We start from the raw sequence: 27,215 nt of genomic DNA, 5'->3' as shown, positions 1-27,215 counted from the left end.
GAGTCACCGTGTTCCCTGTGCCCCCATCAATTCCCTGTGGCTGTACTGGGCTTGGGGCAGAAGGCCTGGTTCCAGGGTTGAGTCGTGAGCTCAGAATCTATTTGAGAGTCAGGTGTGCCGTGGCGATACTGCAGTGCACATTCCCTATAACCGGTGACATTACACAATCCCTCTGTGGCCTCAGTTGCCTCCTCTTAAAATGAAGACCCCTGTAAAGCTCAATAGGGTCAGCACAGGTCAGTGTTTTGTCCTGGATGGTCCGTATACTCAGATGCGGCTTCTGGCTGGAAAAGATAAGCTGGCTTTTCCTTCTGCACCTGTGTCACCTGGGCACTTAGGTGTGTACACACCCAAGGGGTTTGGGAAGGGCACATCTGGGAAAGCAGTCCACATGTGCTGCTTCCCAGAGTCTCCTGCCCAGGGCAGCCATGGCTTCCATGCACTCTCTCTAATGAGGTCCTCTACAGTGGACGGCTGTGCTGTGTTTTCTGCTATTCTTCTCATGAGTAAACATGAACACTATTCAAAGGCTCCTTTGAGTTCTAGAATTTTCTGCTCCTATCATTTGTCTGCACATGTATCTGTTACTGTCTTCTGAGCAGTGTTCCTCCCACAAACAGCAGTGAGCTCCCAACTGAAAGCTGGATGCTTGGTTTGAATGCCAGCACTGGGAGATAATGCCACAACAGCAAAGTGACAGGATGTGGCACACTTTCCACAATGTGCATCCTGAGGAAAGGACTGGAGGGGAGTGGTGTTTATAGTTATAAGGCCAGCTAGGGCCACACAATGACGTCTAATGCAGACTTGCAGTTAAGCGCCAGCAGTGACCCTACTAAAGAACACTTCTACTTGATTTTGTGTGGCCATGCTGGGAATAGGACACAGGACCAACTGTATGACCGGCAGCTAAGACCACTGAACTATACGCCTAGTTCCAAGACCTCCAGCTTTTAAACAGTTATGGAATACCAACATGATCTTGTAAAAAGATTGGTGAAAAGTGAGATACAAGTTGCTTGAAAAAGAAGTATTTCTACTCTGTCTAAATATAGCATGAACACATACATGCTTATTTTCTTCTCGTTTCTGAAGTGGGGACAATTTTATTTGCCTCACAGGAGTGCTGAGAGTGACAAAACTCCATCATAAAAAGACTTAGCACTGTCAGCTCCCAGTAAAGACCACTGGCAGTAACTTGCCCATCCTCAAGTGGCCAGCAGGGGAGGTGGTCTGGGTCAAAGCAGCATGCTTAAGGGTGAGTTCTGGTGTCCAGGTCAGCTGTGTAGACACCCAAACTTTCTCAAGCACATCTCACCCTGCTAGGCTGAAGCTTGAAAGTGGGCCAGCACGTCAGATCTACTTAGTTCTCCTCCCTTCTCCCCCGCCCCACCGCCCGGCTGTCCTGGAATTCACTCTGTAGATCAGGCTGGCCTCAAACTCAGACATCTGCCTGCTTCTGCCTCTGCCTCCTGAGTGCTTAAAGGTATGCACCACCACCTGCTTGGCTTCTAGTTAGCTCCCTATCATTCTAGTCAGACATTTTTTTCTCCTGCAGGGTGGGGGTGGGCTGAGTATATCCACAGTTTCATAAGTACTCTTTTTGACTCAGTTCTTTAATTGTTTTGTTATTATTTTATTGACGGAAATGGCATTATAATTTCCCTCTCAAAAGTAAAAAGAAATAAAATTTCAATAAAAATACTTCTGCCTGTTTCTGGTGTTAATATCTACTTTCCAGTATTCTGCTTTTAGGAAGTTATTATGGAATGGTGGCAGAATGGCTGCGTGTCCCAGTTGGAGAGAGGAGCACCTGACAGCTGAGAGAATGCAGCTGTCCGTGCACAAGGTGTAAAGTGTCTCCAGTGAGAAGTCAAACCTTCTAGCAAGGGAAGCCTTGAGAGTGAGGATGAGTCACCGAGTTGCTGAAAGTAGTCAAGACTTACACGTTCCAACCCAGTGTCTAGCAAGAAAAATCCAAACTTGGAACAAAGCAGTAGAGTAGGTACTTATGTGAAGATATAATTTACATATCATGCACACGCATAGGGTTTTCACACTTAGAAAATGCACAGCCCGAGTCTAGTACATGCCTCACAAACATCTGCTTTCTCACAGTGCAAATGAAGACAGGAGTCTTTCTGACATGAAAACCACACGCTTTAGGTAGGAGAAATCTGAGCAGCACTGATCTTCTCTGAGCAGGCCAGGAGAGATGCACACCCCTTGATGCCCCGTGAGCTTCTGTAGGGGACAGAGGAGGCTGGGGATCATTCTGAGAGTCAAGTAAGCCAGGTGCATGCAAAAGTACGTTTCTGAAGAGCCCCATGGATGCTAGGCAAGGTAATCACTATTGCCTTACAGTGACTGATGAACCTTTACTCCTTGTGTTAGTTCCTAACTAAAACACCAAGCTGGTATCTAGGTTCCCGACAATTTACAGAAGTCTATCTGTATGCCTTATCCGACCCTAGCCTTCATCAACTAGAGAGAGAGGGGAAAAAAAAAAAAAACACCAAAAAAAAAAAAAAAAAAAAAAAAAAAAAACACCAAACACATTTTAAATAAAGGAACAGATTAGATTCTTATGCTTTCATACTTTAAAATTTGACTAAATAGAAAATAAAACCTAAAAGGGAAAAGTGAAAAGCTGTAAAAGCCATTTGTAATCCCCCCCTTTAATGTGTACTTTGGTGCAGCAGTGTGTGAATGTGCATATCTGTGGTGTGTGTCTGTGTGGGGACCTGAGACTTTTCTCCTATCATAGTCACAGATCCAAGTCTCTTAGTCAGACTCAGGGTGCACCAATATGGCTATACTCAGGGTTTGCTGATAGGGCTATCTCAGGGTTCACTGATGGGGCTATCTCGGGGTTCACTGATATAGCTATCTCGGGGTTCACTGATATGGCTATCTCGGGGTTCACCGATGTGGCTATCTCAGGGATCGCTGATATGGCTATCTCACTGCCCAGCTGGCGATTCCCTATTTCTGAATCAGAGGTTGGAAGCACAGACAGGCTTTTATGTGGCTTTACCTGGTAATTATGTGAGTTCTGGGGATCTGAACTCTGGTCCCTATGCTTGCACAGCAAGTAGCTCCACCTTAGCTAATTGTGACCTTATTAAGTGTCACTTGATAACTTATTAAGTGCTGGACACTGGGCCAGGCCCCGAGTACTAGGAAGATAAAGGGAGCTATGTAGTGTCCACTTCAAAGGAACTGTCTCTCTGGTGGGAGAGACACCACAGACAGTGAGAACGGAACAGGGAAAGAAAGGAGTGCGGGGAGGGTGGGACAGCTGCTGCAGAGCTGTGGAGGTCTCTCCTCATACCCTGAATGCCAACAAGAGACCACAGCCACAGGGGAAACCATGGGGGCCTCTTCCCACCCGCCTCGAACCCTCAGCTTCACAACAATGTCTGCCCCTTGCTGGCTTTCCTGTGAACAAGAGAACTTGTTGGTTGTGTGAAAGGCCGGTGCCTTCAGTTTGTTCACAGACTGTTCACTCACTCTTGATTGCTCCACAGAACAAGCCCAGGCTTGTGAGGCCAGCGCACACCTTTCCACCCGTGCCCTGCTCCCATAGCACTCCTTGCTTTCATCACGCAGGGGCTGTCTGGTCACTTGACAAAGCATTCGAGACCAGGTCTCATGTTGTAGGCAGGGTGCTGTTCCCATGTAACGACCTCTGCCATATACGGGGCACCCTTTCTGTGGAGACGGCCTCTTTATTAGCTCATTGGAGTTTGAAAACAATCCCAGGACAGTGGTGTGCAAAGGTTCCTTTGCTACTTACAGGTTTTAATATGTAGCACACAGCTTATAGGAGACACTTATTCCAGCGCTGATGTGTACTTGGGGTATGTGCATATGGCTTATTTATTCATGTACCTTCCGTCTTACAAAAAAAGTGTTATCACAATTATGTGAAACCTGCAGTCAGATGGGAAGAGGAACCGCCAGAGGAGGCCCAGTGAGATGAACAAAACTCCGCTTAGTGTTCTGCACTGAGCACTTCACCTTCCCGGACTCCCACTTGCCACCATGCTTGGCCCTGCAGGACCTACGTGCTTCACATGCTTGGCCAGCAGCCCCCAGCATGCTGACACGGCGGTTTGCTCCATAACTGGCTTGTCCCACAGACTGTGACCACCTGAAACGTAAACCTTCTTTCCGTATCTGTTCAGGCAGTGTCGGGTGTGGGGCTGCAGTGAGTAATGGGACAGCTCCACTCACAGCCTGTGTAGAAGCAGGAAGATGAACAGGGTTGTCCGTTTCTTGTCTTGTGTTCAGAGAATCCTTTCTGAGGGAAGACAGACAACTTACTCAAAAAGGCTGAAAGGAGAAGAAGCAACTGCCAGGACAGGGAGACTGAGTGCTCGACAGGGCAGGAAGCAGGGCTATTCCTGACACCTAAGTATCGACCACATGTGTCTCTCTGCCCATCTCCACTGGGCTGCTGTTACAAAGACAAGAGCTCTGGTCAGAAGACACAGGCCAGCATGTGGAGTTACCACTTAGGAGTGAGCCTGCTGCCATTCCTGACAACCGTGCCTCACTTACACGAGGAAATAAAAATGTAGAGCTGACACATGCACACACAAGAGGCTCAGTGAGAGAGAGCTGTTCAGGTACTTATATATAGCCAGCCCACCATTTGCCTGCTGCCAGAGACTTCACATTTGCAAACTCGCCTCTACCAGGCTCCCTTACTAACTACCCACAGTGAAGATGAAGCACGCTAAGTCCCTGGAAGTGCCTACGGGCCCAGATGGGATGCCATCCCCAAACGCGTCTAGCCTGGATCTGAGCCCCTACCTAGGCTGCATGTGGCCCTAGGGCTGTCTGTCTGTGAGTTCCCTTCCACTGTCAGCAGAGCTCAGGGTGTGCTGCCTTATTTACTTCATGATCCAGAAAACAGCAGAGACCCTTTCAAAGGGCTGGTGCTAGAAATAACTGGCGGGCTACAATACGTGGGTCAGACAATCTAAGCGTGCCAGTGTCAGGCCACTCCACCAGCAGCTCCAGAGGCCTGATAGCACTGGCATAATGATTAGCAATCCACTAGTGTTTTCTGTAGGTGTGAAGACCAAAGCCTTCCCCGTGTTAAATAAGTGTTAGCTTATTTGTTTACTGGACATTTCCCCCCTCAGCTTAAGAAAATGGGATCCTTGAATTTGTGAAAGGACAACTTAAAAGAAGAGCAAGCCTTAGTGAACTAAACCATGTTTAAAGCACGTGGGTTGTGCAGCCATTGCAATCCTTTTCCAAATACCACACACGCTTGAGCATTGCAGGAGGAAATGCGGAAGACTCTTCCCCAGACAGGGACACCACGGACCTCTGAAGGGTCCACAAACTGTCAAAAGTAGAATGTAAGGGTAAACTGAGGCCGTGAGGCATCTCTGTGAGGGGTGGCGGTGACAATGGGAAAGAGACAGGCAGCTCCGAGTCCACACTGGCAGCGCCAGGCTCTCAGAACTCCACTTGCCAGTGACAGACTGAGTAAGAGAACCATGCACTGGAAATCTCTCTCTGGTCCTAAAAGCCTTTGAAAACTAGAAGCCAAAAGGATAACGAAGGTGAAGACAGGGAATTCCCAAAGTTAAACTGGAAGGAATTTTAATCAGGGTCTTGGCCTCCAATTGTTAATCCTCCTATTCACGGGACAACAAATTCTACAAAGGTTGTTGGAGAAAGGGAGTCAACTATGACCGCCACGCCCACATCATGGTGCCTCTGTACAGGAGGCGAACTGCACAGAGCCCCAGGCTCACATGGCAGAGCTCTGCTCCAGTCACCCCGACCTTCAGTTGTTTCACCAAAGGCTGAGGCGTCAGCTGCTGAGAGCTACAGGAGGGAGACACACCAGGCTCCAAAGCCATCAACACCAAAGCATGGCTTTCCTTTGTACAGGGACAATCTATTTTCATGCTGCCTTGTTTCTGCAAGCTTGTTCAATGGAAGATGTTACATCACATGGGTGACATAGTGGTCACATGCGGCACCATCTCAGCAATAGCGCCTCAACTAGAAAGGCAGACAAGGCCATTTCTCTTCACAAATAGGTGTCACATTCCCATCTGGACAGAGAAATAGATAGAGGGAACATTCTTGTTACATTTTAATATCTTCAGTGTTTATCTGCCTGCCTGTTTCTCTTCACAACATGAACTGCTCCAAGGAAGACTGAAACTAATGACCCATTCCCGGCTTTAACCCGGCCCCCTGCATTGTGCCAGCTGTGCCATTAGGTTAACTGGCAGAATAGCTCTCACTGGTTCCCCTGCTCCTGTGGAGCTCCACACACGGGCCTCACAGCAGCCTCTAGGCCGCCCCTGCCCGCCCCACTCCCTCCAGGCTGCTGACTTACATCCAAACTTGCATCATCTATCACTGGGTAAATTAGAGGCAGGGGAGGGTCAGACTGATTGCCCAGATGGTAGACGGGGGACAGAGTGCTCAGCCTTTCTCTCTGCAAATGTCTACTGCAAAAGTTGTCTTCAGAGTGGAGAGCTATGAGGGTGAGCGTGTTGCTGTGCTGAAGAAGCATCCCAAACGCTCCTGATCACATCCAAAAGACACAGACAGCGATCTCTGTGGGGCTCACCCACCTCACCTGAGCGACTGCACAACGTCCACCTTAGTAATAACCAAAGCTTCACACTTGCCACGTGAGGGTCTTCCCTATGAGCAGTGTGTCCAAAGGACGTCTCACCTTCGTTTTATGTATGGGGAAGCAGAGATCTCACTGAAGGTCCATGGTCATAAAATGATTAAACGTAAAGATTGCCACTAAACCCAGGTCTTCTGGTCCTCACGCATCTGAGGGTGGAAAGGAGACCCTGCACATGGAATACAAAGCACTGGACTCTGAAGTGGCGAGGGCCACAGTCTGGCCCCCAGTGAAGCTCTAGCTTATGAACACTCCAACGCTGCCCAGCTGTGGGTGCCCTAGAGGGCTGCCAGCTGCTGCTGGTGGCACTCAATCTACGGGAGAAGGGGACCCACCATGCAGGGGCCTCTTCATTCACCTCACCCCTGGCAAACACGGACTCTGAAGCTAAAAATGGGTCAGTGATCTGGTGGGTGGATATTAGTGAGAGAGCCAGGAAGATGATCTTGGCAGCTCCCAGAACCAGTGTACAGAGAATTTCTCAGACAGGGTTTGAGTGGCACAGATTTACACGCAAGCAATGCACCAATACACATAAAGTATAAATAGAAGAGATCCATAAAGCAACAGCACACACCTACGCACTAACAGGCAGGCACAGCCTGGGGCTCTGTCTGCAGCAGTCCGCAGAAGCCTCTCAATGCACACCACACCCACTGTGCCACTTGTGGTCACACACTTTTCTGGGTACCAGACTACTTTTATTTATAAAACTAGCAAAGATCGGATTCTAGGGAAAAGTTTCTTTTTTGTGTGATCCTGTTGACAAACAATGACCAAAGACTCTACGATGTTTGGCCACACAAAATACTTGAAATTTATGAAAACGCAACACTTTGTTACTCTTCTCTTGGTTGGACTGATCCAACTCAGTTGATCTTGGAATCTGTTACAGTAGGAGCGTCCTCGGTTAGGGATGGTTAGCCCTCATGCTGCTATGGCAACGCCTCTTTCTGAACATGGAGAAGAAAACAAGATCTTTATGTAGGTCGGCGCAGAGAGAAAGTGAAGGTCGGGACTGCTGTTCAACAGTTTGGGAAGACTTCACCCAGGATGCCTCCCGTGTTGATCTGATGCTCACACAATGGTGCCAAAGGACTGCCTCAAGCCACAGAATTCATTTTCCAGCACATCACAGCCAGCAGCACCATCAATTCTGCCGCAATCCGTGTCCGAGAGGGACAGTTCTTAGGGGTTCTGTTCCAACCTATCTCAAGGACTAATTAAATCCTCATTACTACCTTCTAATTATTCAGATACTGTGGGACTACGCTCGGGAGGTCCCTGCTGGCACACTAGATGAAAAGGGTTAAATAAGCCGTGCTGGTTGTGTGAATCCAGTTCCAGTGCAGTCCTTCAGAAAGCCACCAGCACCAATATGAATATTTAACTAGATACCACTGTGAAAATTAAAAGGGAATTCAATTAAAAGGCTTGCAAAAAAAAATTAATTCTGACCTCTCTACATCTGTCCAAATAAATAAGGCTTCCTTCAACGTTTTTACCTAATTGCTAATCCAATAAAGCAGAAGGGCATTTCTCAGTTTCATTAGGCTTAACGTGTTTTAGGGGTTAAAAATGTGATCACTTTGATGCCAGTACTTATATGTGTTTATCCAGTCAGATGACTATCCTACATTCGGCCCCAGCCCTCCTGAGAGACAAGCCATCCATTAATAAGCCTTTCCAAATTGCTCCTTAGAAAGCATAAGAGGTACATACTAAAAATAAAGAAGTGGGCCTGCAATCAGCCTGAGTCCTAAGCTACCGTTTTCTTATACTCTCTGCTGTCTGTCGAGATGACTGCAATCCTGCACTGTTGCGGGAGTTCTATGGAAAGATCTGGTTTAAAACAAGAACCAGTAACAAATGTGTTACGCTGCAGTTTATGTGTGCCATGCTCCACAGAACCCTCCTGTGCTGAGGTCTTGGCTCCTCGGTGGTACATCCAGTCTGAGTTAATGCCTCATCCACCGGCAGGTTCCTAGTTAGATGGGAGTGTTGGGAGGTAGGAAGGAGGTGAGGCTTGGCTGGGGGAAGTCCCTCACTGGAGCCTGTCTTGCCCTGACCTTGTTCCATCTAGCTATGTCCGGAGGTGAGGATCTCTGCTCCATTGCGCCATCTCTGCCATGATGTGCAGCCAGCTGATCTTGGACATCAACCCCGAAACCCCAAGCCCACTAAATCTTTTTACCTGTCAAATTACTTACATCAGGTCTTACTCACGTTGACCAGAGCTGACAAATACATGCTAATACAGAATATCAAACTCAAGATTTGACCTTTTTATTTATTTTTTTTTAAATTGAGCTGTTAAAAGTTTCAGCAGAGAAGTATCAGATGGAGGTTTATGTGGGAAAATAGGTGAAATTGTAGAGAGACCACCATAGACCATTGTTTCTCAACCTTCCTAATGCTGCGACCCTTTACACAGTCCCTCATGTTGTGGTGAACCCCAACCATAAGTTTATTTTCATTGTTACTTTATAGCTGTAATTTGCTACTGTCATTAATTGCAATGTAAATATCTGCTATGCAGGATTTCTGATATGCAACCCCTGTGAAGGGTCATTTGACCCTCGGGCAAGAACCACTGTCACAGAAAAGAACGAAGAGGCCAGTCAAAATCAACGCATTTCTCTCCTTTTTGTAGCCTACATTTGTTACATCTGTGTGTAGGTACAACTACCTTCCTTCTATAGCAAGAAAATATAAAGCTGGAGTGAGTCTTGGTCACCTTCATCTAAGTACAATGTGGGGAAAGGTCTGCATGACCAATGCCCTTCGACAGAGCTACCTGTGTGAGGGACGAGTGGACACTGCACAGGTTAGAAACCATCCTTCAGGAGGTGTGGGCACCATAATGGCCTCAGATACCAAAGCCTCTGATGGTTGTGAACCTCTCTTGAATGGGGCGTGCTATTTATTGATATAGGAAGAACACAAGGGCCAAGCAAAAGGGACAATGCCATTATGAAAAATTAAAAGAGTTCAGCATCTTAGGCCTGAAGGGACTTGGCTCCAGGACACTGGGGGAATCATGGCGACTTGAGGAAGGGCTCAGAAAACTGCACTCCACAGAGGGGGCACAGCATCCTTTTGTGGACCTGTAAGTATTTTTATAGTCCTTAATATCAAAGAAAGTATATGTCTTGAATATACATACATAAAAGGAAGTGAAGCATGGAATCTTATTATTTCACCTTCATCTCATTAAAACAAACACAAAAGGAAATCACTCAGTTATTTCAGGCCTAAGGAGCCAAGAACCTATGCACTTATCTGGTTTCACCAAAATCCATGATTCTGAAGGAGGACATTTTTGAAAATTGATGTATGTACTGTCTGCTGTTTTTGTCCATTCCCTAAACAAGGCTGCCAGACGCCAACTGTAAGAACATCAATAGTGCTAAATCACTTCAATGCACAGGAATCAAAATCGGGCATTTTCTAAAGGCGTATTCTTACATCCACTGAACAGGGCTGTACATGCTTAGTGCACAACAGATGATAGTAAAAATAAGAAATGGTTTTTATATCAAATATTTCTTAAATTTTACCAAATAATAAACTTATTTTCTTATAATCCTCTTCGCCCATCTTTAAGGAAAATTAACTCATATATACCAGTCCATTATTTAAATTAATAGCTGCTTAAAAATAAAAGATTGTTTATTATGCATGCAATGTTGTTTCTGCATGTACACCTGCACACCAGAATATGGCACCAGATGTCATACAGATGGTTGTGAGCCACCATGTGGTTGCTGGGAATTGAACTCAGGATCTTTGGAAACACAGCAGTGCTCTTAACCTCTGAACCATCACTCCAGGCCCAGTATCTTTTTTTTTTAAAGTAAATTTTGCTTTTTGGAAGCTGTGTAGCCATGTTTCCAGAAGTCTTTGAGAGAAGGAGGTTTAGGGAATAGGCTCATAGAAAACATTTTAGATCTGGCAACTTACAGAATTACTTAATTTGCTATTTGAAGGAAATGTTTGCTGTCAGTGCCCAGACTGCCATGTATCCAGTGTATTAGCCAAACCACACTAAGGGAAAACTGACAAAGACAATGATGCCTATGCCGAGGAAATCCCTTACCATTAATTTAGCTAGGCTTCCGCAAGGGTGTCAGGTTTTCATACTTGTGTTTCTGCACATTCAAATCTTTCAGTTCTAAGGGCTGGGAATGCTGTTCCAAGGGCTGTGAAGGCTTCTCTCAGGAGGTGTGCTGACGTAGTATCTTAGGGCCTCCAAACAAGAGGCATTTATGTCCTGCTAGCGCTTGGCCTGCTCTGACAGGTAGGCACTCAGTGCTGGAAAGCTTCCTCTTTCGGCTGCTTCACTGCCGAACTACAGACCCAAGACACAAGGCAGGACCGATGTGCCACAGTCCTTCCACACACCCTCGCACTGGCAACAGCGGGAAGCTTGAAAACAATGCTGACTAACTAAACTGTGCCTCCTTAATCTTCTGATAAGAAATCTGGGGCAGGCCCAGAAGTGGGAGTCACAATGTGCACGTGACTCTCACACACTCCAAAGTTTCAAAATCATCTCTACTAATCTCCCAGGAACACCAGCACCAGGAAGTTCTGCCCCAAGCCTGCTGGTGCGGAAAAGCGGGCACATCTGATCCACAAGCAGGAGTGGCTAGGCACAGAAGCAGAGCATAGAGAATACCTGGTCCATACTGAACTAGGTCAAAACCACCCCTGGCCCTAGCAGTGCTGTGCAGTGCAGACAGCGCAGCTCCTCTCTATACTAGGCTGGGTTAAAATCAGCTTTCCCTACTTCTGCTACAGCGGCAACTGTACTTCCCCACTGAGGACAAAGGGATAAGCCTGAGGGACACCAGGCATTAATGAACACATCACGTTCAGCACCCAGTGAAGCCATGGAGAGTCTGCAAATGTGGGGCAACATCCTTTTGGAAGCGTTAGGAAAGCGCATGCTCCCTGGCTGACCTGGACGCCAGCGAGCCTCCAGTGAGGGCTCCATATGAACTCTACGGCCTCCCTCGGGGAGCAAACTGTGTGCTCTGTCAGGTTGCCTCCAGTCTGAAGACCTTATGATTTTATACAAGATCTTATTATGTGCTTAAAGTTTGCTGGTAAATACCACAGGAAGGAATGACTGGTTAAAGCCATCTTCCTCTACACACACACACACACACACACACACACACACACACACACACACACAGAGTCACCATTTTATTAGAACGAACATGAGACGAGACGGGCCTGTGCAGGGAGATCTGAGGGTGCTCTGTGAACACATTCTTTGGGTCCCTCCTCTTTGTAATGGCTGTTACATGTAAGTGTGGCTCATCTGCAGGAAGCACTATCTTTTTACACATTATAAAGAGCCACGTGGGTAAGCAGCGGGGTGCGGGTGTGTCTTGGCACTTACCTCTTTCCTGTGGCATTGGGGACTGGCTCAAGGCAGGGTGGGAACTGGACTCTGACTGGCTCCCAGGTGCTTGAGGAGGCATCTGGCTGCCTAAAAAACAGGAGGAAAAGGGGATTTATATTAACACTGCAACCACAAAATCAAGACAGTTACTGTTCACGCTTATGCTCATAAAAGACACAGAGAAGAGAGCTAAAAAAGTCAATTATTTCTTTTTCCCTGTAAAATGAAGAAGATAAAGATATTTATCACAAAAGACCTGCTTTTAAAAAATAATCAAACAAGCTGGCATGGTGGTGCACACCTATATAATCCCAGTGCTAGAGGAGGCACAGTCAGGCAGATCTCTGTGAGTTTGAGGCCAGTCTGGTCTACAGAGCAAGTCTAGGATAGCCAAGGGTACACAGAGAAACCCTATCTTATAAAACCAAACCAAACCAAAAACAAACAAACCTAAGAAACTGCTTCTGAATGAATTATCAAAGGCATGGAGCGACCAGCCAGTGGCTGCATTCTCACACGTCCTTCACCAAGTCTACAAACCCAAGATGGCCAGCCAACCTTAGCTTCACGAGTCTGAACTCATCCCTACAGGACAGACATGAGAAAAGCCTGGCATTCACTCACCGCTGGTACCAAATCAATACCGTAACATCAATTTCTAATAAGCACTCAGTGATTCAGCCGAAACTTAGAAGGCCTCTATGCAGCACAAAGCATGAGGCACATTAGCACTGAAGAGGGGACCTTACTCTGCGACTTCTTGTTCTTGTTGCTGATACAGCAAGAGTGTCTATTTGGCTCCCAGTTGTTTAATGTTTACTCAATTAAATTTCACATATAATGTAAATGTCTTGAGATGAGAATCATGTCTTTCCATGCCTTGAGTACCTCCCTTAGGATGAAGAAGATGCAACTCATAATCTAAGAATACAAAACACAAAATAAAGGGAAAGACAGGAGTCATGTGGAGGCCTGAGGCATAATTCTGAAATTGAGATTCATCCAAGACATTGACAGTATTAAGTAACTTCCAGCCCAGAGTTTACATATGGCCGAATTAACAAGTATTGCGTTTAATCCCGCCCTCATGGCCCAAGCATTCTTGACAGGAGGGCACTGCTATTTTGTGCCCTACATTCCCCCTTGGTTACACACACACACACACACACACACACACACACACACACACACACACACACACACACTCCCCCCACATCCCTGAGTGGTGGTCACGTGACCACGGCAGCTTATGCTATCTACTTGGATTCCACAGGAACTGTTCTCCCTTAACTAAGCATACTACCAACAAGAATCACAGCTGAGTAGCTTCAAGACTGCCACCAAGTCAACCTGCTGGAGGTGACGTGACACCTTTGCATACAGCTCAGACTCTTGAGGACTGCCACTCATGAGTAACTGCAGGAACGGCTGTGCAGGCGGATGATTTTCACTGTAGGTACAAGCAATGGCTGGGGAAGCATCACTGGGAAACAGTCCTCAAGTTCTTTGGCTGCATAGCTACCCCACTTTTAGAAAATGATATAAAACTTGGTATATATTTCTGAGTGTTCCTGTCACACCCAGGAGACATCTTGAGTGATGAAGAGCCCTAGATGTGCTCACAACCTACGCAGCACAGAAGGCCTGGCAGAGAGCACCGTGGGCTCCAGTTGGCTTCATCTTAGGCATCTGTAGTAACCTAATATTAATACCAAATAATTAACTGTACAATAAATTCAGTTAACATTCTGGTCTAAAATAACTTTAAGGGCAAACACTGGTCACGGACAAGGATATAATCAATAAAAATTGCTTTGTAGCTACTGTGGGTTACATGTTTTCTATGAAATGAAATACCTCATGGCCCCAGTCTATAGTCCACTTAGCATTTTAAAGTGCTCTACAGCCAAATTGGACTTTTAGAAGTGTCACTGGGGATGAGCTGCCGTAAGACGTTAAGTGCTTACATTGTAATGCTCGCTTCTGCATGGCAGGCTGGAGTCACAGGCTCACGTGGAGAAAACAAGCAGCAATTCCATGTCAACACAGGGCAGCATGGCTTCCACTACACACACCCAAGGCAGTGCTCTCCCATATGATGCACCAAGCAAAAATAAGACTGCAAAAAACCCATCCCACCACGCTGAAGACACTGTCACAGCCAAGCACTGCTATGGGCTGCCTGGTGCAGTGGAAGGGTGACATCCCTTCAAAGCAGTAAAGGAGTACACCCTTTCCACAAAATAAACAGTTACTGAAGAAAAATAAATCCAAGCTACTTCAATTTCCCTGCTTTCATTCACAGTCTCTCTCTCTTTAGCCAGCTCCATAACTACCATACAACTGTAAGTGTAATTACTAAGGAATGACATCCTGTGTGAATGCAGGGACATCCGCTGTTATAGCAGATGACACAAAGTATACGTGAAATGTATGTGTCCACAGTCCATAGGAGGAAAACCAAAGTCCTTCAGTGAAATCAATGAGGTAAATACCTTAAAATCTGTGCTAATTTTAAGCCAAACTTTTCAGAGTGTGGTAATCGTTTCAGAGGAGGACATGGCCATGTAAAGGGAGCAGATCAACTGCAGGGGGCGCTAACTCAGCTTTAACCAGAATTCACACCAAGGGGTTGTTTGCTTTGTTAAGCCTCGAGTTTCTCCTTCCCTCTCCCTCTCCCTCTGTAATGATACAAGCAAGGTGGGGAGAGTACAGTGGGCGAGAGCATGGCGGAGAAGGAGCCCACCACGTACAGCCATGCACGTGTGGACACTTCTGTGTAAATGGTGTGACAGGCTGAGTTGTCGCAGTTTCTACTCTCTTGGCTGAATATCCACGAGAGGAGCCATCTTATATAACTGCAACGTATTTATGTTTCCCAGTAAATGTTTGTAGGACCAGCCTATGCTGCTTTTAGCTACTGTCCCCTTACTGTCCTTCAGTCTTTCCTGATGTCATATAACCTCGACACTTTGGAAGCCTACTAATGAGTTATTTTGTATGATAATCCCCAGTCAGACTTCAGTAACACATTTTCATCGCTTAACAACGAGGACATGCAATCTGGGACGCACGTGGGAAACACCATATCATTCTCTGTCCATCCCTTCGTGGGGCGGAGACAGCGGGAACATTCCATGCTGACTATATGATCTGGCTGGAGTGCACTTCCCGGTTATTCATTTCCCTCGTCTCCTGAAACTTTTAACTGCTAATTTCAGCATCTATTAGAAAATCCTGCCTATGAGGTTTACCACAAGGGTGTCTGCCAATGGTGACTCTCTATTTCCCCTCTGGCTTCCATGTGTGTTAACAGCCTCCAGTCTGAGGGAAGCTATGTTCCTGTATGGTCCTCTCGTTCGCTGAGTGAAAGGATTACATCTTGCATATAAGGAACAGGACACAAAAGGGGAAAAACTGTCCCTCCTGCCCTGTGGCCTTATGTGGCAAAAGTGAAGGGCTCCATGGTATGTCAGGTTTCGTCAGTGACCTTGGACATGATCGAAAGGGAGGTGGCTCTGTACGGCTTAGCCTACAGTGTGAACTGACTTAGGAACCGGTAGGAATTCTTCAGAACTTGAGGGCTTCACTCCTTATTAAGGGTTTTATTTTTAATATATAAAGCTGGCATGTATATGCAGTGCACATGTGTGTGTAAGAAGCGGGCACAGGTATTCCTTGATTGCTTTCCACTGTATCCCGAGGCACAGTCTCTCACTGGTACCCAGAGCTCTCTGGCTCAGCTCTACCTGGACAACTTGCATCCTTCAGTGAGTACAGGTGGGCTGTTATTACGATGCTAAAGCTTGATTAGGCCCAATGCAGCAGGCACTTTAACATGGATCTAGACTTCCCAAATTAAGGCCCAGAAGCAGTTTTTCCTCTTGTTAATGCATACCGAAGCTCTTCCAGTCCCTGGGCTCTGCTGATGCAGTGTGTCGGATGTTCAGGAGGATCAGGGGCTTCAGGCTCCTCTGCGCTTGTCCTGCACCAGTCCTGGGATCTGTCAGGCACTTTGGAAGTCCTGGCTCCTGATCCTGGAGGGCTGTGCGGAGACTTAGCTCTGAGCGTCAGGATGGTTTGCTGCTAATGGTATACTAATGCTAGCTCTCCCAGTGGACAGAGGCATATCCAACCCAGGTATTACACAAACCTGCCTGCTGGTATTTATATGTATAAAGATGAGCTTATGTAAGTTTCTCTGATTCCTGTCCAAAACTAGAGAACATTTAAGGCTTTTTACTTACAACGTTTCCAGTAGTAACCAACCTAAATTTATACCTAAATCAATGAACTTCTCTACATCAAATACATAGAACAATTATTAGTGTTGCTATCCCATTCAGGTGCTTTGTGCGCTGTGGCTGGCAGCACTTGTGTTGGCACTGGGGCTGTTGCTGCACAAAGCTGCTCTCTTACTCACAGTGGCCTATAAACTCCAGTTCCAAGGGATGTGACGCTATCTTCAGACCTCTGTGGGCCCCAGGCACACATGCGGTATACTTCCATAAATGCAGGCAAATACTCATACAGACAAAATGTAAAGAAATAAAAAATTCAGAAATCCTTCCTATTCCACCGTTTGATGTGCTATCATTTCACTTACTAATTTTTCATATATCCTTGGTCCAATTTTAGATTTGCTGTCATCCCACCTACGCTGGGGGATACCTGGATACCTTTATCTTCTCGTGCCTGCTCTTATGCCTTCAGATGAAGTCTCTTGTTTCACTGGCATTGGCTGCTATCCTTGCAAGGCCATCCACAACAGAAACACAGCCAGGATCCACACACTTCAGCACACCATCCACAACAGAAACACAGCCAGGATCCACACACCTTAGCACACCATCCACAACAGAAACACAGCCAGGATCCACACACCTCAGCACACCACCCACAACAGAAACTCAGCCAGGATCCATACATCTCAGCACACCGAGAATGCCACTGCCTTCTTTTGTCTTAAAGTCATGACTGGGGATCAGATTTTTGCTAAATATTAAATTTCCTTATATTTATTTTCATGGTCTATAATATTAATGCCAGCGTTACTACAGAATCATCCTAGACATCCTGGGATAAACACCACTTGGTTATAGGGTCTTAATATTTTTTCCAACATACAACCACATTCTGAGGCTGTCTATTCTAAATAAAAATAGGTAAAAATTGGATCAAGTCAGTCAATAAAAATAGGTATTTTTAGTGGAATAAACAAGATACTGTGACTTGATACTGCATGTAGAGAAAACTGGCTAATGTGTATGTATTGGCAAGGTGGTACATACGGAATGTGCATACTTTACAGGGAAAGAACTAGTGATAATGTCTATGTGGCTGTGATGTTACTACAGTTCATTTGATCATCATGGAAACCAACCTCCAGACATGTCAGAGATTTTCTGATTTAGATGAAGCGGGATGATGCACCCTTTGTCGCTGGCATGATTCAAGGGGCCAGGGTCCTCCCTGCTTCCTAGCTGTGGATACCAGGAAACCACAGCCTCAAGCTCCGGCCACTGCAGCTTCTTAGCCAGGACAGTGCACACCTAAGCCTGAACAAGCCCCTCCCTCCTTTAGTCGTAGAGTGTTTTTTTTTTTTTTTTTTTTGGTCCCAGCAGCAAGCAAAGCAGCTAATACAGAGATCAGCCAGTACAACAGCAAGGTGTGGCACGGCTGGCTGGGACACTATACACTGCACACTTCTCACTGATGGACACTGGCACTAATACTCACACATTTTCAATTTACTTCTGTTTTCTCTATATGACACATCTCATTATGGTGTGAATCCCACAAGAGCAGAGACTCCTTTCTCCTTCATTCTTTGCTGCATCTCCAGATCCAAACACACAGTGAATATTCAATACATATTTGTTGTGAATACATGACTGCTTATTCCAGAAAGCAAACTCAGACTAATAGCTCATTAGATTTTTTTTTATGAGTTAACAGTAATCATGTAATTTTATCTTGTTATTCTAAATCAGAATTAGGCATCCTCCCTCCTTTTTTATAAACTGGCAGATAGTAAATATTTTAGCCTTCGCAGGCCATATGTTCTCTGCCACAACTACTTAACTCAGTGATTGTGGATAGTTTATAAGCAGCCACTGATGACATGAAACAGTAAAAATAGAACTGTATTTACAGCACTGTGTGATGCCCTGGAATTCCATAGGCATAGTTAGCTAGCTTCTTATAAATGATTCTATAAAAGTAAGAAAACATGCAGGACACTAGCTCTGAAAGGTCAGGAAACATCAGGCAGTGCTTAGTGAGAATGGCACCGGCAGGCAACCGGCACATGCTCCCATGTTCACTGCCGAGGCTTGTGTGAACACACTGCGGTGTGCTGTGGAGCCACAGAGAGACTCAGAAAGCAAAGAGTGCCTCCTGGTCTCCAGAGTTCCCAGGATTCACAAGTCCCTCCCCAAGGTTATAAAAGCAGTAAAGGATTTCGGGGATAGGGGACTGTTTTACCGAGCTGCTTGCAAGCCTTGCACAGAGCTCTGGGGATTCAGCCTTCATGAGCTTCACACATGCTGGGGTAAGCTCTGGGGATGTGGCTGCCTTTGAGTCACCTCAGTAAGCTCCCTGGTTCACCAAGCTACACTTTATTTCTTTGGTCAGTTGCTGGTGGCCTCTCTGGGGTTAATCAAGCTCCCCTTTTCCAGGAGAAGTCACACAATAACTTGGCTTAAAAGCTTTGCAAGCCAGGCTTCGTGCAGACTCATAACTCTCCTTTGCAATTTCAACACTTGCAGGTCTAAGAGCTGAAGTATTTTCCTGGTTCTTAGATCAAACACAACAGAAAATGAAAACTCTGGATGACAGTGCTGTTGGGACACCAGGTAATAACCACAGCAAGCAGGCGCATGGTAACTCTCCCGAGGACAAAACTTTCTTGGCTCCAGCCTCCCTCAGTTACTACAGCAGACAAGACCAAGAACTGAATTATAGCAGCCTCTGTAGAACAAACTATCCAGGCCCGTGTGTGTGTGTGTGTGTGTGTGTGTGTGTGTGTGTGTGTGTGTGTGTTTGTGTGTGAACTGTGTGAGTGTGAATGTGTGTAAGTGTGTGAGAGAGACTGTGTGTGTGAGAGAAAAACAGAGACTTTGAGTATAAATGTGTGTGAGTGTGTCTGAGTGTCTTCATGCGTACGGTGTGTGCATGTGTATGAAAGTGTGTGTGTGTGTGCGTGTCTGCATGTATGAGGATGTGAGAGTGTGTGTATGTGAGAGGGTGTGTGAGTGTACTGTACCCCCAACACATTCCATGACTTGTGTATAAAAGTCAAAGAGCAACTTGTAGGAGTTGCTTCCACTGTGCAGGTCCCAAGGGTCAACTCAGGCAGCTGGCCTTAGAAGCCATAGTCGTCACCCACTGAGCAGCCCAGGGACAAAGATCAAGCCTTTGTCACTAAGCACCTCATGATCAGTGAGGAGGCAACTAGTCAACAGAACTGCACAGGGATGCGATTTACACATCTCTCAGACTTACTGGAAAAGCTATCTTCCTGAACTAGCAGTAAGGTTTGTTATACGGCCACTTTATTTAGACATTCAAACCTAACTACTCCGAGTTAACCTTGGAGCATACAAACCTCTCTCTGATGTTGCTCTCCCTTGATCCTCGCCCCACCCCCCCATCTATATGTGTATGCACACACATATCTCCAATCCTGGGGAATTGTTTTTGTTAGGATTCTCCAACAGTCCCCTGCCTGTGATGTCACTGCTGAAGTGCCATGGGGGCGTGGCCCTGGGCAGGGCCATATAAAAGAACAGACCCTCCAGGTGGGGTGCTCCCTCTCCCTTCCCCACTCCCCCTTCATGTGTATCTCTGGAGGTGGTCTCTGCATTCCCCTATTAAACCTCTTAAGTGGATCTGTGACGTGGCGTGATTTCATCACGCTGCACAGTGTTTCACAGCTTCTCTCTCTGCCATGTGAGCTTTGGGGTCAGATTTGAGTCATCAGGCCTGGCAGGAGCTTTTCCCTGCTGACCCATTTCACCTGGCCTTTCTTCCCTTCTGTGTTTTCTTTTGCCCAAAGTCATAGAAGGGAAAACTGGTAAAGTGGAGAGTGGGTTTTTGCATAAAATGGCCACTAGTGCCCCTCCTGCAGACCGCCTGTTTTCAAAACTGACTACTTACACCACTCTTCAGAATTTAAGAACTAAGTGCATCTAAGGTTCCTTGATTTTTCAGCCATAACAGTGAGAAGGGAACAGCTGGCAGGCAATGAGCAATAGTGAGTGTGCAGCACACTCACTCTGAAGGAACCCAACCTCTTGCCAGAGTCCCGCAAATACCTGCACTTCAATCTGCAATGTTAGTTTTCTCAATTAAAAAACAAAAACTGTGATATTAATGTACCATTATTCAGCTGGTTGTTTATATTACAAACAGAATATACTAAGCTATTACCACCTTTCAAAAGTCCTATTTTATTTATTTACCTTGTGTGCCTGGGTGGGTAGGGGCGCGCAGGTGTCACAGTGCACCTATGGACACAGAGAACAACTTGCAGGAGTTGGTTCTCTGCCTCCATTGTGTAGGTTGGGTGGACTAAGCTGGGTCACCAGGCTTGGCAGCAAGCATCGTCACCTACTGAGCTACGCCTGCAGCCTGTTAACTTGTTAATGACAGTACGCTCCACATTTGTGACATGAAGTCAGTTTAACAGTTGGTCATCTGGTGCCCTGAGAATCCTGCAGAATAGACAGCTCCACACAGTGATTTTGAAGTAGAGACACTACAAAGGTCTTGCAAGGCATAAGGTAAATGTAATCTGAGACTAGAAGGCCAAACCCAGGCTTTGTCCTGCAGGTCAGTGAGAGCTCTGACTAAAGACTGAGTCTGAGAACAGTTTCCTACAGCAGGCCTTCTGTGCTAAGGGCCAGGGCTGTAGGGTGGGGACAGCCTCTTATGAGCCCAGGTTCAAGTGCAGCCCTTCAGCTGCTGACAGGGAAACCCTGGTGGAGCACTCAGCATGCCAGCTCTGTTCACTTCCTGTGCTCCTTCCTCTCAGCAAGCGGGTGAAAGAATGAAAACTGTCAGGAAAACAAAAACCACCATACAGACAATGTGGTGCTTTTCTCATCAGAATACAACCTTTTCAAAAGGTCTGCTTTGGACAAGTGCTCTGGTGGCAGGGTGGGGACCACATATTTGGATATAATGCTGCTCTCCCAGGAAGATAGTAACCCTGTGACTATTTAAAAGGGGGTAGGTTCCGAGTCTGACTCACACACAACCCCAGGCACAAAACTCAGAAGCGCCACCCAGCCAATCTGCTCTAATCCTTGCTTTGATGTAACGGGGTAGGGGTGGGGTGCAAACAGAGCAGACAGTTTATATTTCTCTCACCAGGACAAATTAATAGAAACAAAACCTAATTTCCTCTTCTCTTACCCATTCTTATCCCTCTTCAATATTTTTCCTCTTTCTAAGATCCCTTTCTTTTTGTTTGAGAAGCTTAATATTTGGCTGCCTTGTGAAGAACGGGGTATAGTGACAGATGAAAGACTTGTATTCATCGTGCAATTCAGAATAAGGGGGGAAATCGACTGCTGTGCGTTTAAGATTCTAACAACCTTGCAATTTTGTATAGTTGGTTCCCCCGCCCGCTCTTTTGAAGAAATCTGCCTTTATTCTGCTAATAGCTAACCCTGCTGCAGCAGCATGGATCCGATTAGCAGTTCTTGTGATACAAAAGGGACAAGGGAAAAAAAGCTGTGAATGGGGTTGCCAATTTGTCCACCTGGACCCCCAGGAGAAAGATTAGTCGAGTGCCTGCCTGCTTCCTTTCTTTGCGATTGTGGCTGGTCTCTCCTGCAGGATAAAGACAAGTGCTTGAGCTAGGTACTCCCCGCCCCCCCCCCCCCCTTTAATCAAAGCTGTGCTGGCTTGTGCCCTTCCTTGTCACACTCCTCCATGACAATTCTGCTTGTAAACATGAGCAGGTATGAAAATGCCATGCAGGATGGGCTTGCCCTCTGATGCACTGCTCCCCTAAGAGCCCATACACGGTAAGAGGATGCACGCTGGTCAGCACAGAGGCCATGTTCTAACAACAGGCATGGTGACACTACTGGATGTGACAGGCAGGAGAAAAAGTCACACTGTTTGGGAGCACTAGACTTTCAGGAAGGAGACTGGCAGAATAAAACACTGGTTTTAGGTGGACATGATGGCTCAGTGAGTAGAGGCACTTGCCATTAGAGCCTGGGGACTGAGTTTGAGTTCTTGAACCCAGGTAAAGGTAGAACGAACTGACTCTGCAAAGTTAACCTCTGACCTTTACACATGGGCCACGCATGTGTCCTCTGCTACCCATACACACACAATAACAAATTAATTCTAACCCCCATAGTTTCTATTCTATTAAATATATAGACTTAACTTCTGTTAAATATAGAATTAATCAATTTATGTGTGAAATTAACCTAGTTTTTAAAAGTTTTAAAACTTTATTACATTTGAAACTACACTAATAGTTTATTTTTGTGATAAAACTTAAAACTTCTATACCCTTGACTTAAAACTCCACTGACTGATAGACTGATTCTGTGGTCGGTGCACATGCGCAGACCAGAGGCTGACTTGTTCCTTTTCCACCTTACTGTTTTAGACAGGGTCGCTCACTGGAGTTGACTGCACTGATTGGGCTAAGCTGGCTGGCCGGCTCCAGGGGTCCACTGGCCTCTGCTTCCTTCGCTGGAACCTCAGATGTGTGCCATCAAATCCAGCTTTTTACATGGATGCCAGGGATACAAACCTAGGTCGCTGTGTTTATGGGACAAGCGCTTGGGTGGCTGAGCAATTTCTTTCTTTTTGAGCAGGGTCGCATGCAGCGCAGGCTGGCCTTCACCTTGTAACGGAGCCGAGGCTCGGCTCCAAGGGCTGGGCTTTCAGGCATGTGTGTTCATGCCTTGCTTATGTGGTGCTGGAGGTCAAGCGAGGGCTTTACACCTTCCAGGCAAACACTAAGCCAACGAGCTACATTCCCAGCTCCAAAACTACTTTTAAAAGTAAAAGTTAAGCTGAACTCTGTGAATTCAAGGCTAGCCTGGTCTACAGAGCGAGTTCCAGGACAGCCAGGGCTACCCAGAGAACCAGGTCTCAAACAAGACAAAACAAAAACAAAAAACAAAACAAACCAACAAAAACAAAAACAAACAAACAAAAAAAGTAAGCGTTAAAGCACTGTGCTGCTCTGGAAAAACTCAACTTGAAGCTACTGGCTGAAACCCTGCACACAATTAAAGGCAAGGACTGTCCGAGTGACGTGCTCTGGGTCCCAGCTCACAGTGTACCGTATATTTGGCTTCAACCAGTGGCTTTTGAAGAGAAGGAATATGTGGGTGAGGGACCACTGAGCCCGCATGGTGGAGTGGCAGGGGGCTTCTGAGTGGGCTGAGTGTCTAGCATAGCTCAGTGTGGGCAGCGGCTGGGCTCTCGTGAACTCTGGGAGCTGTGCACAGGTCTCCTGCAGCCTCTGTATGGGGGACAACTGGAGGGTGCGTGGCAAAGGCCAACAGAACGTGGAGAAGCAGCTGTGCATTCTGAGCCACAGCCTCACGAACTCACCGTGCTTTCTCTAGGCCATGCATACCTCTGAAACGCCTCGTGTCCTCCAGCTATCTGGAGTATATTCCTAACCTGTTGCCAAAGCAGGGATTTTGTCACTAGCTAAGGATCAGACTCGAAGGCTGGGCTCACACCCACAGGTTCAGAACTAGGTTTTTAGGTGCTGTTCTTAAAAGCAAAGGAAACAGAATGATCTATCCTGTTGAGTCTCTGAAGAGAAGAGCAGACAGAATGATCAGTGAGAGGGAAAACGCCAAGGCCCAGCCACAGCAGCCAGGCTAGCCACGAGACAAACTTCAGAATGTTCTTTTAATTTTCCTTTCTGAACTGGCATTCTGAAATTTGGCCACTAGCTACTGAGCGCCCCCTGCTGGCCAGTGCTCCCACCACTGATGAAAGGGAAGCTTCTCCTGCCACTTTTAAGGCCAACCACAACACACAGAAGGAAGGCACAATCTACTGCAAGGAGGAAATCAGTAGGCATTTAGTGAGAAGAAAGAGACTCAGCTGGATCTTGAGGGATGGGATGACAGCACCAGTAACAGAGATAGCACAGCACACTCCAGTTCAGCTGTGTGGGCCAAGGCCTTGCGCAGTCATAGTTAGTAGTGCAGAGAGGAAAGAAAGTATTGTCTGTGACTGTTTCTAAGGGAGCAAACAGGGGAGGGGAGGGGAGGAGGGAGGGGAGGAAGAAGACAGCAATGCACTGGGGCTCAGATCTCTAAGAGTGATGCCTGAGATGACTGCATGCTCTCATCTGCTCTGCACTGCCTCTGAGGTCATAACCTAGCTCTAGAAGGATCGGGAGAAGGAAAGCAAATACAAAACTGGCAACGTGCTGTCCTGAGGTGGCTCCTTATCCCTAAACACTGCAGTGACCAGTAACTAAATAATAATCACCTAGACACTAAGAATAAAAGTAACAGGAGGCCTCATGAGGGACCTGCGATGCGGTGTGCCTGGGGGCTCTGGGTAGCTAGAGCTCAACCTTTGGAACAGGAAAGTGAGAGTGGGGACCAGCAGTCTGGGCTGCTACCAGCCCCCTGAGCATGATGACAAGGCTAGTAGACATTGCTACATCTCACTTCAAACCCCACAGGCTTGCACTTTACAATTTGTACTGAAATACTGCCCCTGTGTCCACATCCTTACACCTAACTTTTTGTTAAACAACAACAACAAAACAAACAAAACAAACTGCAACAAGTCCCCCTGAATGGTTGAGTCAAATGCCAGACTTCCTGTTTACACCCTCGCTCCTGCATCTCCTACTGTAACAGCGTGGCTCTCCAGGTTCTTCATCCCTAATCTCCTCCTCCTCCACACGCCCACTGTGCAGACACTGTGATTACTTTCCTTAGGATCCTGCCGTGGCCTGCAGGCCCTGATTCTGCCCTTGCCCTTTAACCAAGCAGCCGGGATGGCCCCTTACCGCCTAACCTGGACCACATGTCCTAATTATAATGTACTTGCCTTAGTTATTAAGGCAGGGCCTGTCAATTAAGCTGACTCGCTAGCCTGATCTGGGGACTCCTTTGTATCTGGGTTCTGGGGATCTAATCTCCAGGCCGAATGCTTTACTGCCAAGACATTTCCCAGACTCAAAGCACACTCATTTACGGACTTCCTGTTTTTCTCATACCTTGTGAGAACACGGACCTCCACACACAGGTCCAGTGTGTTCCCCACATTCCTAGAAACATGTCCACAGTCTACTTTGTGGACTGAATCAACCAACCAAGAACGTGATAAACTAAGGAACGGAGGACATGCAGCTGGGCAGGCTGGCTGTCTGGGCACACAGGAGGCAGCAGCAGCATGCAACTGAACCAGCCGTGCAGCACTGCGCTGGCACCCTTCGCAAGGTCACACCGCTGGCATTCCGCTATGTGCATTTAAAGCAGTTTGCAAGTACAAACCCTGCTGTCACTTTCTGTTTGGAAGGGAGAATGTCAACACCAACCATCCCTGGTTATAGCATTTATAAACATGCAGATGTGGATTATTCAAGATTAATGCATTTCAGGATTGGTGTCGGCATTCCGTTTGTCTCGTGCCCAAATCAATTCTGCTCTTCATTAGTCAATGACACCCCACATCATCCTGTTATGGAAGAGAAATCAAAGGTGCAAGTGTGTGAGTGAGCGTAAGTGATGAAGCTGATTAGTAGCAGGCCTAACGGCTATAATCAATCAACACATCACAATCCTCAGCTTATCGGAAGATAGGGAAATAGACCGAACCCTCCTTCCGCATCAATGACTCACTCCATTTAGAGAAACGCTCACAAAGAGAAGTTCAGGAACACCTCGGTTCAGAGCACCATCCACTTAACCGCCGATTCCCAAAATGTAGCAAAGTGGATTCTGACATTTTCTTCTTCTAGGCTTCAACTAGCTCATAAAAACTTTGTACCCCTCACGTCTTGAGTCCTTAGTACAGCAGCTCAGTGTTAACTGCTTTTCCAGAGAAGCTGTGTACAGCTCTGCAGTCCACTAGCTCCAGAAGGGAACGAAGGCCAGAAATGAACAAGGTGTCTGATTCTCACTTCAGCAGACGATGCAGTGAAAAAGGACATGCCAACACAGGCAAAGACCAGAGGTGGGGGTGAGGGCAGCAGGAGCTTAAACAGAAGGACAAGAGGGAGTGAAAAGTAAGGTGGAAATGCGCTTGAGAAGTCCCCAGTGTCCTCATGGTCTCTAAATACGGAGGGAGAGGAAGAGAGAAGCTGAATTTCAAATGAAGACCAGCTTCAGGCTTGTACTTTCGGAAAATAGAAACCACACTCATGACCCAGCCAGAAGAATGCCACTGGCTATATATAGTGCAGGTATCACAAGGCAAGGCCGGAGTGTGTGCGCATGCGTGCGCCTCGCACACATGCATGCACGCGAACCTGGAGTGCAGGGCTCTTTCAAAACAGGGTGGATCTTGGTATGAACTGTTACAAGCTGCAGAGGGGAGGCTGAATGCCACACTTTCCCTAACCAAGCTCCCACCATCTCTCAAAGCCAGAACATGTGTCTGCTTCCCTCACTGTTGCTAAGCATCATTTGCGAAGGATGGGGAATTACTGCTTTGTTTAACACACAAATATTTTACATTGTAAGGGGAAAAAATACTGGCTAAGTTCTCTCAGTTTGTAGAAATGCTGAATTGATGTTTTCTGTGTAGCCACAGATTAGAAACATGGATCTATCAATGGCATTTTGTGTTTAATTTTTTTTCCTTTTGCCTGTTCAGTTTGCCAATAAGCAGCATGTATTCCTTCTGGAACAAGCTGTCACAGAATTTCTACCTCCGGAGAAGCCAAAATGGAACACGTGATATACGGGACGAGCGTTCAGCAGGTAGGAGACTGGTGCAGACATACAAAATGGTGTTGTCACCGCAATACCATGTGCAGCCCAGTACCTGCAATGCTAAAAGAAAATTGGCCTGGAAATGTTTACAGAAAAATAAACCTGTAATTTACCCTGAGCTTTATTAAGGATAAATTAAAACATGGAAAATGTATTTACA

At 46.5% G+C, this 27,215-nt stretch overlaps 1 protein-coding gene across 7 annotated transcripts in view; it reads right to left on the bottom strand.

Moving 5' to 3' along the window:
* Positions 1 to 27,215, bottom strand: part of Arid1b (AT-rich interaction domain 1B) — a 353,377-nt gene that overhangs the window by 70,023 nt on the left and 256,139 nt on the right. For all 7 annotated transcript variants that reach the window (XM_051164663.1, XM_051164660.1, XM_051164658.1 and 4 more), the window contains one exon: positions 12,093 to 12,182. In XM_051164663.1, coding sequence (XP_051020620.1) covers positions 12,093 to 12,182 — 90 coding nt within the window. The remainder of the gene's footprint in view (positions 1 to 12,092; positions 12,183 to 27,215) is intronic.

Source organism: Acomys russatus, chromosome 21 (genome assembly GCF_903995435.1).
Source record: "Acomys russatus chromosome 21, mAcoRus1.1, whole genome shotgun sequence".
Classification (NCBI taxonomy): Eukaryota; Metazoa; Chordata; class Mammalia; order Rodentia; family Muridae; genus Acomys; species Acomys russatus.
This window is presented reverse-complemented; position numbering and strand designations above follow the sequence as displayed.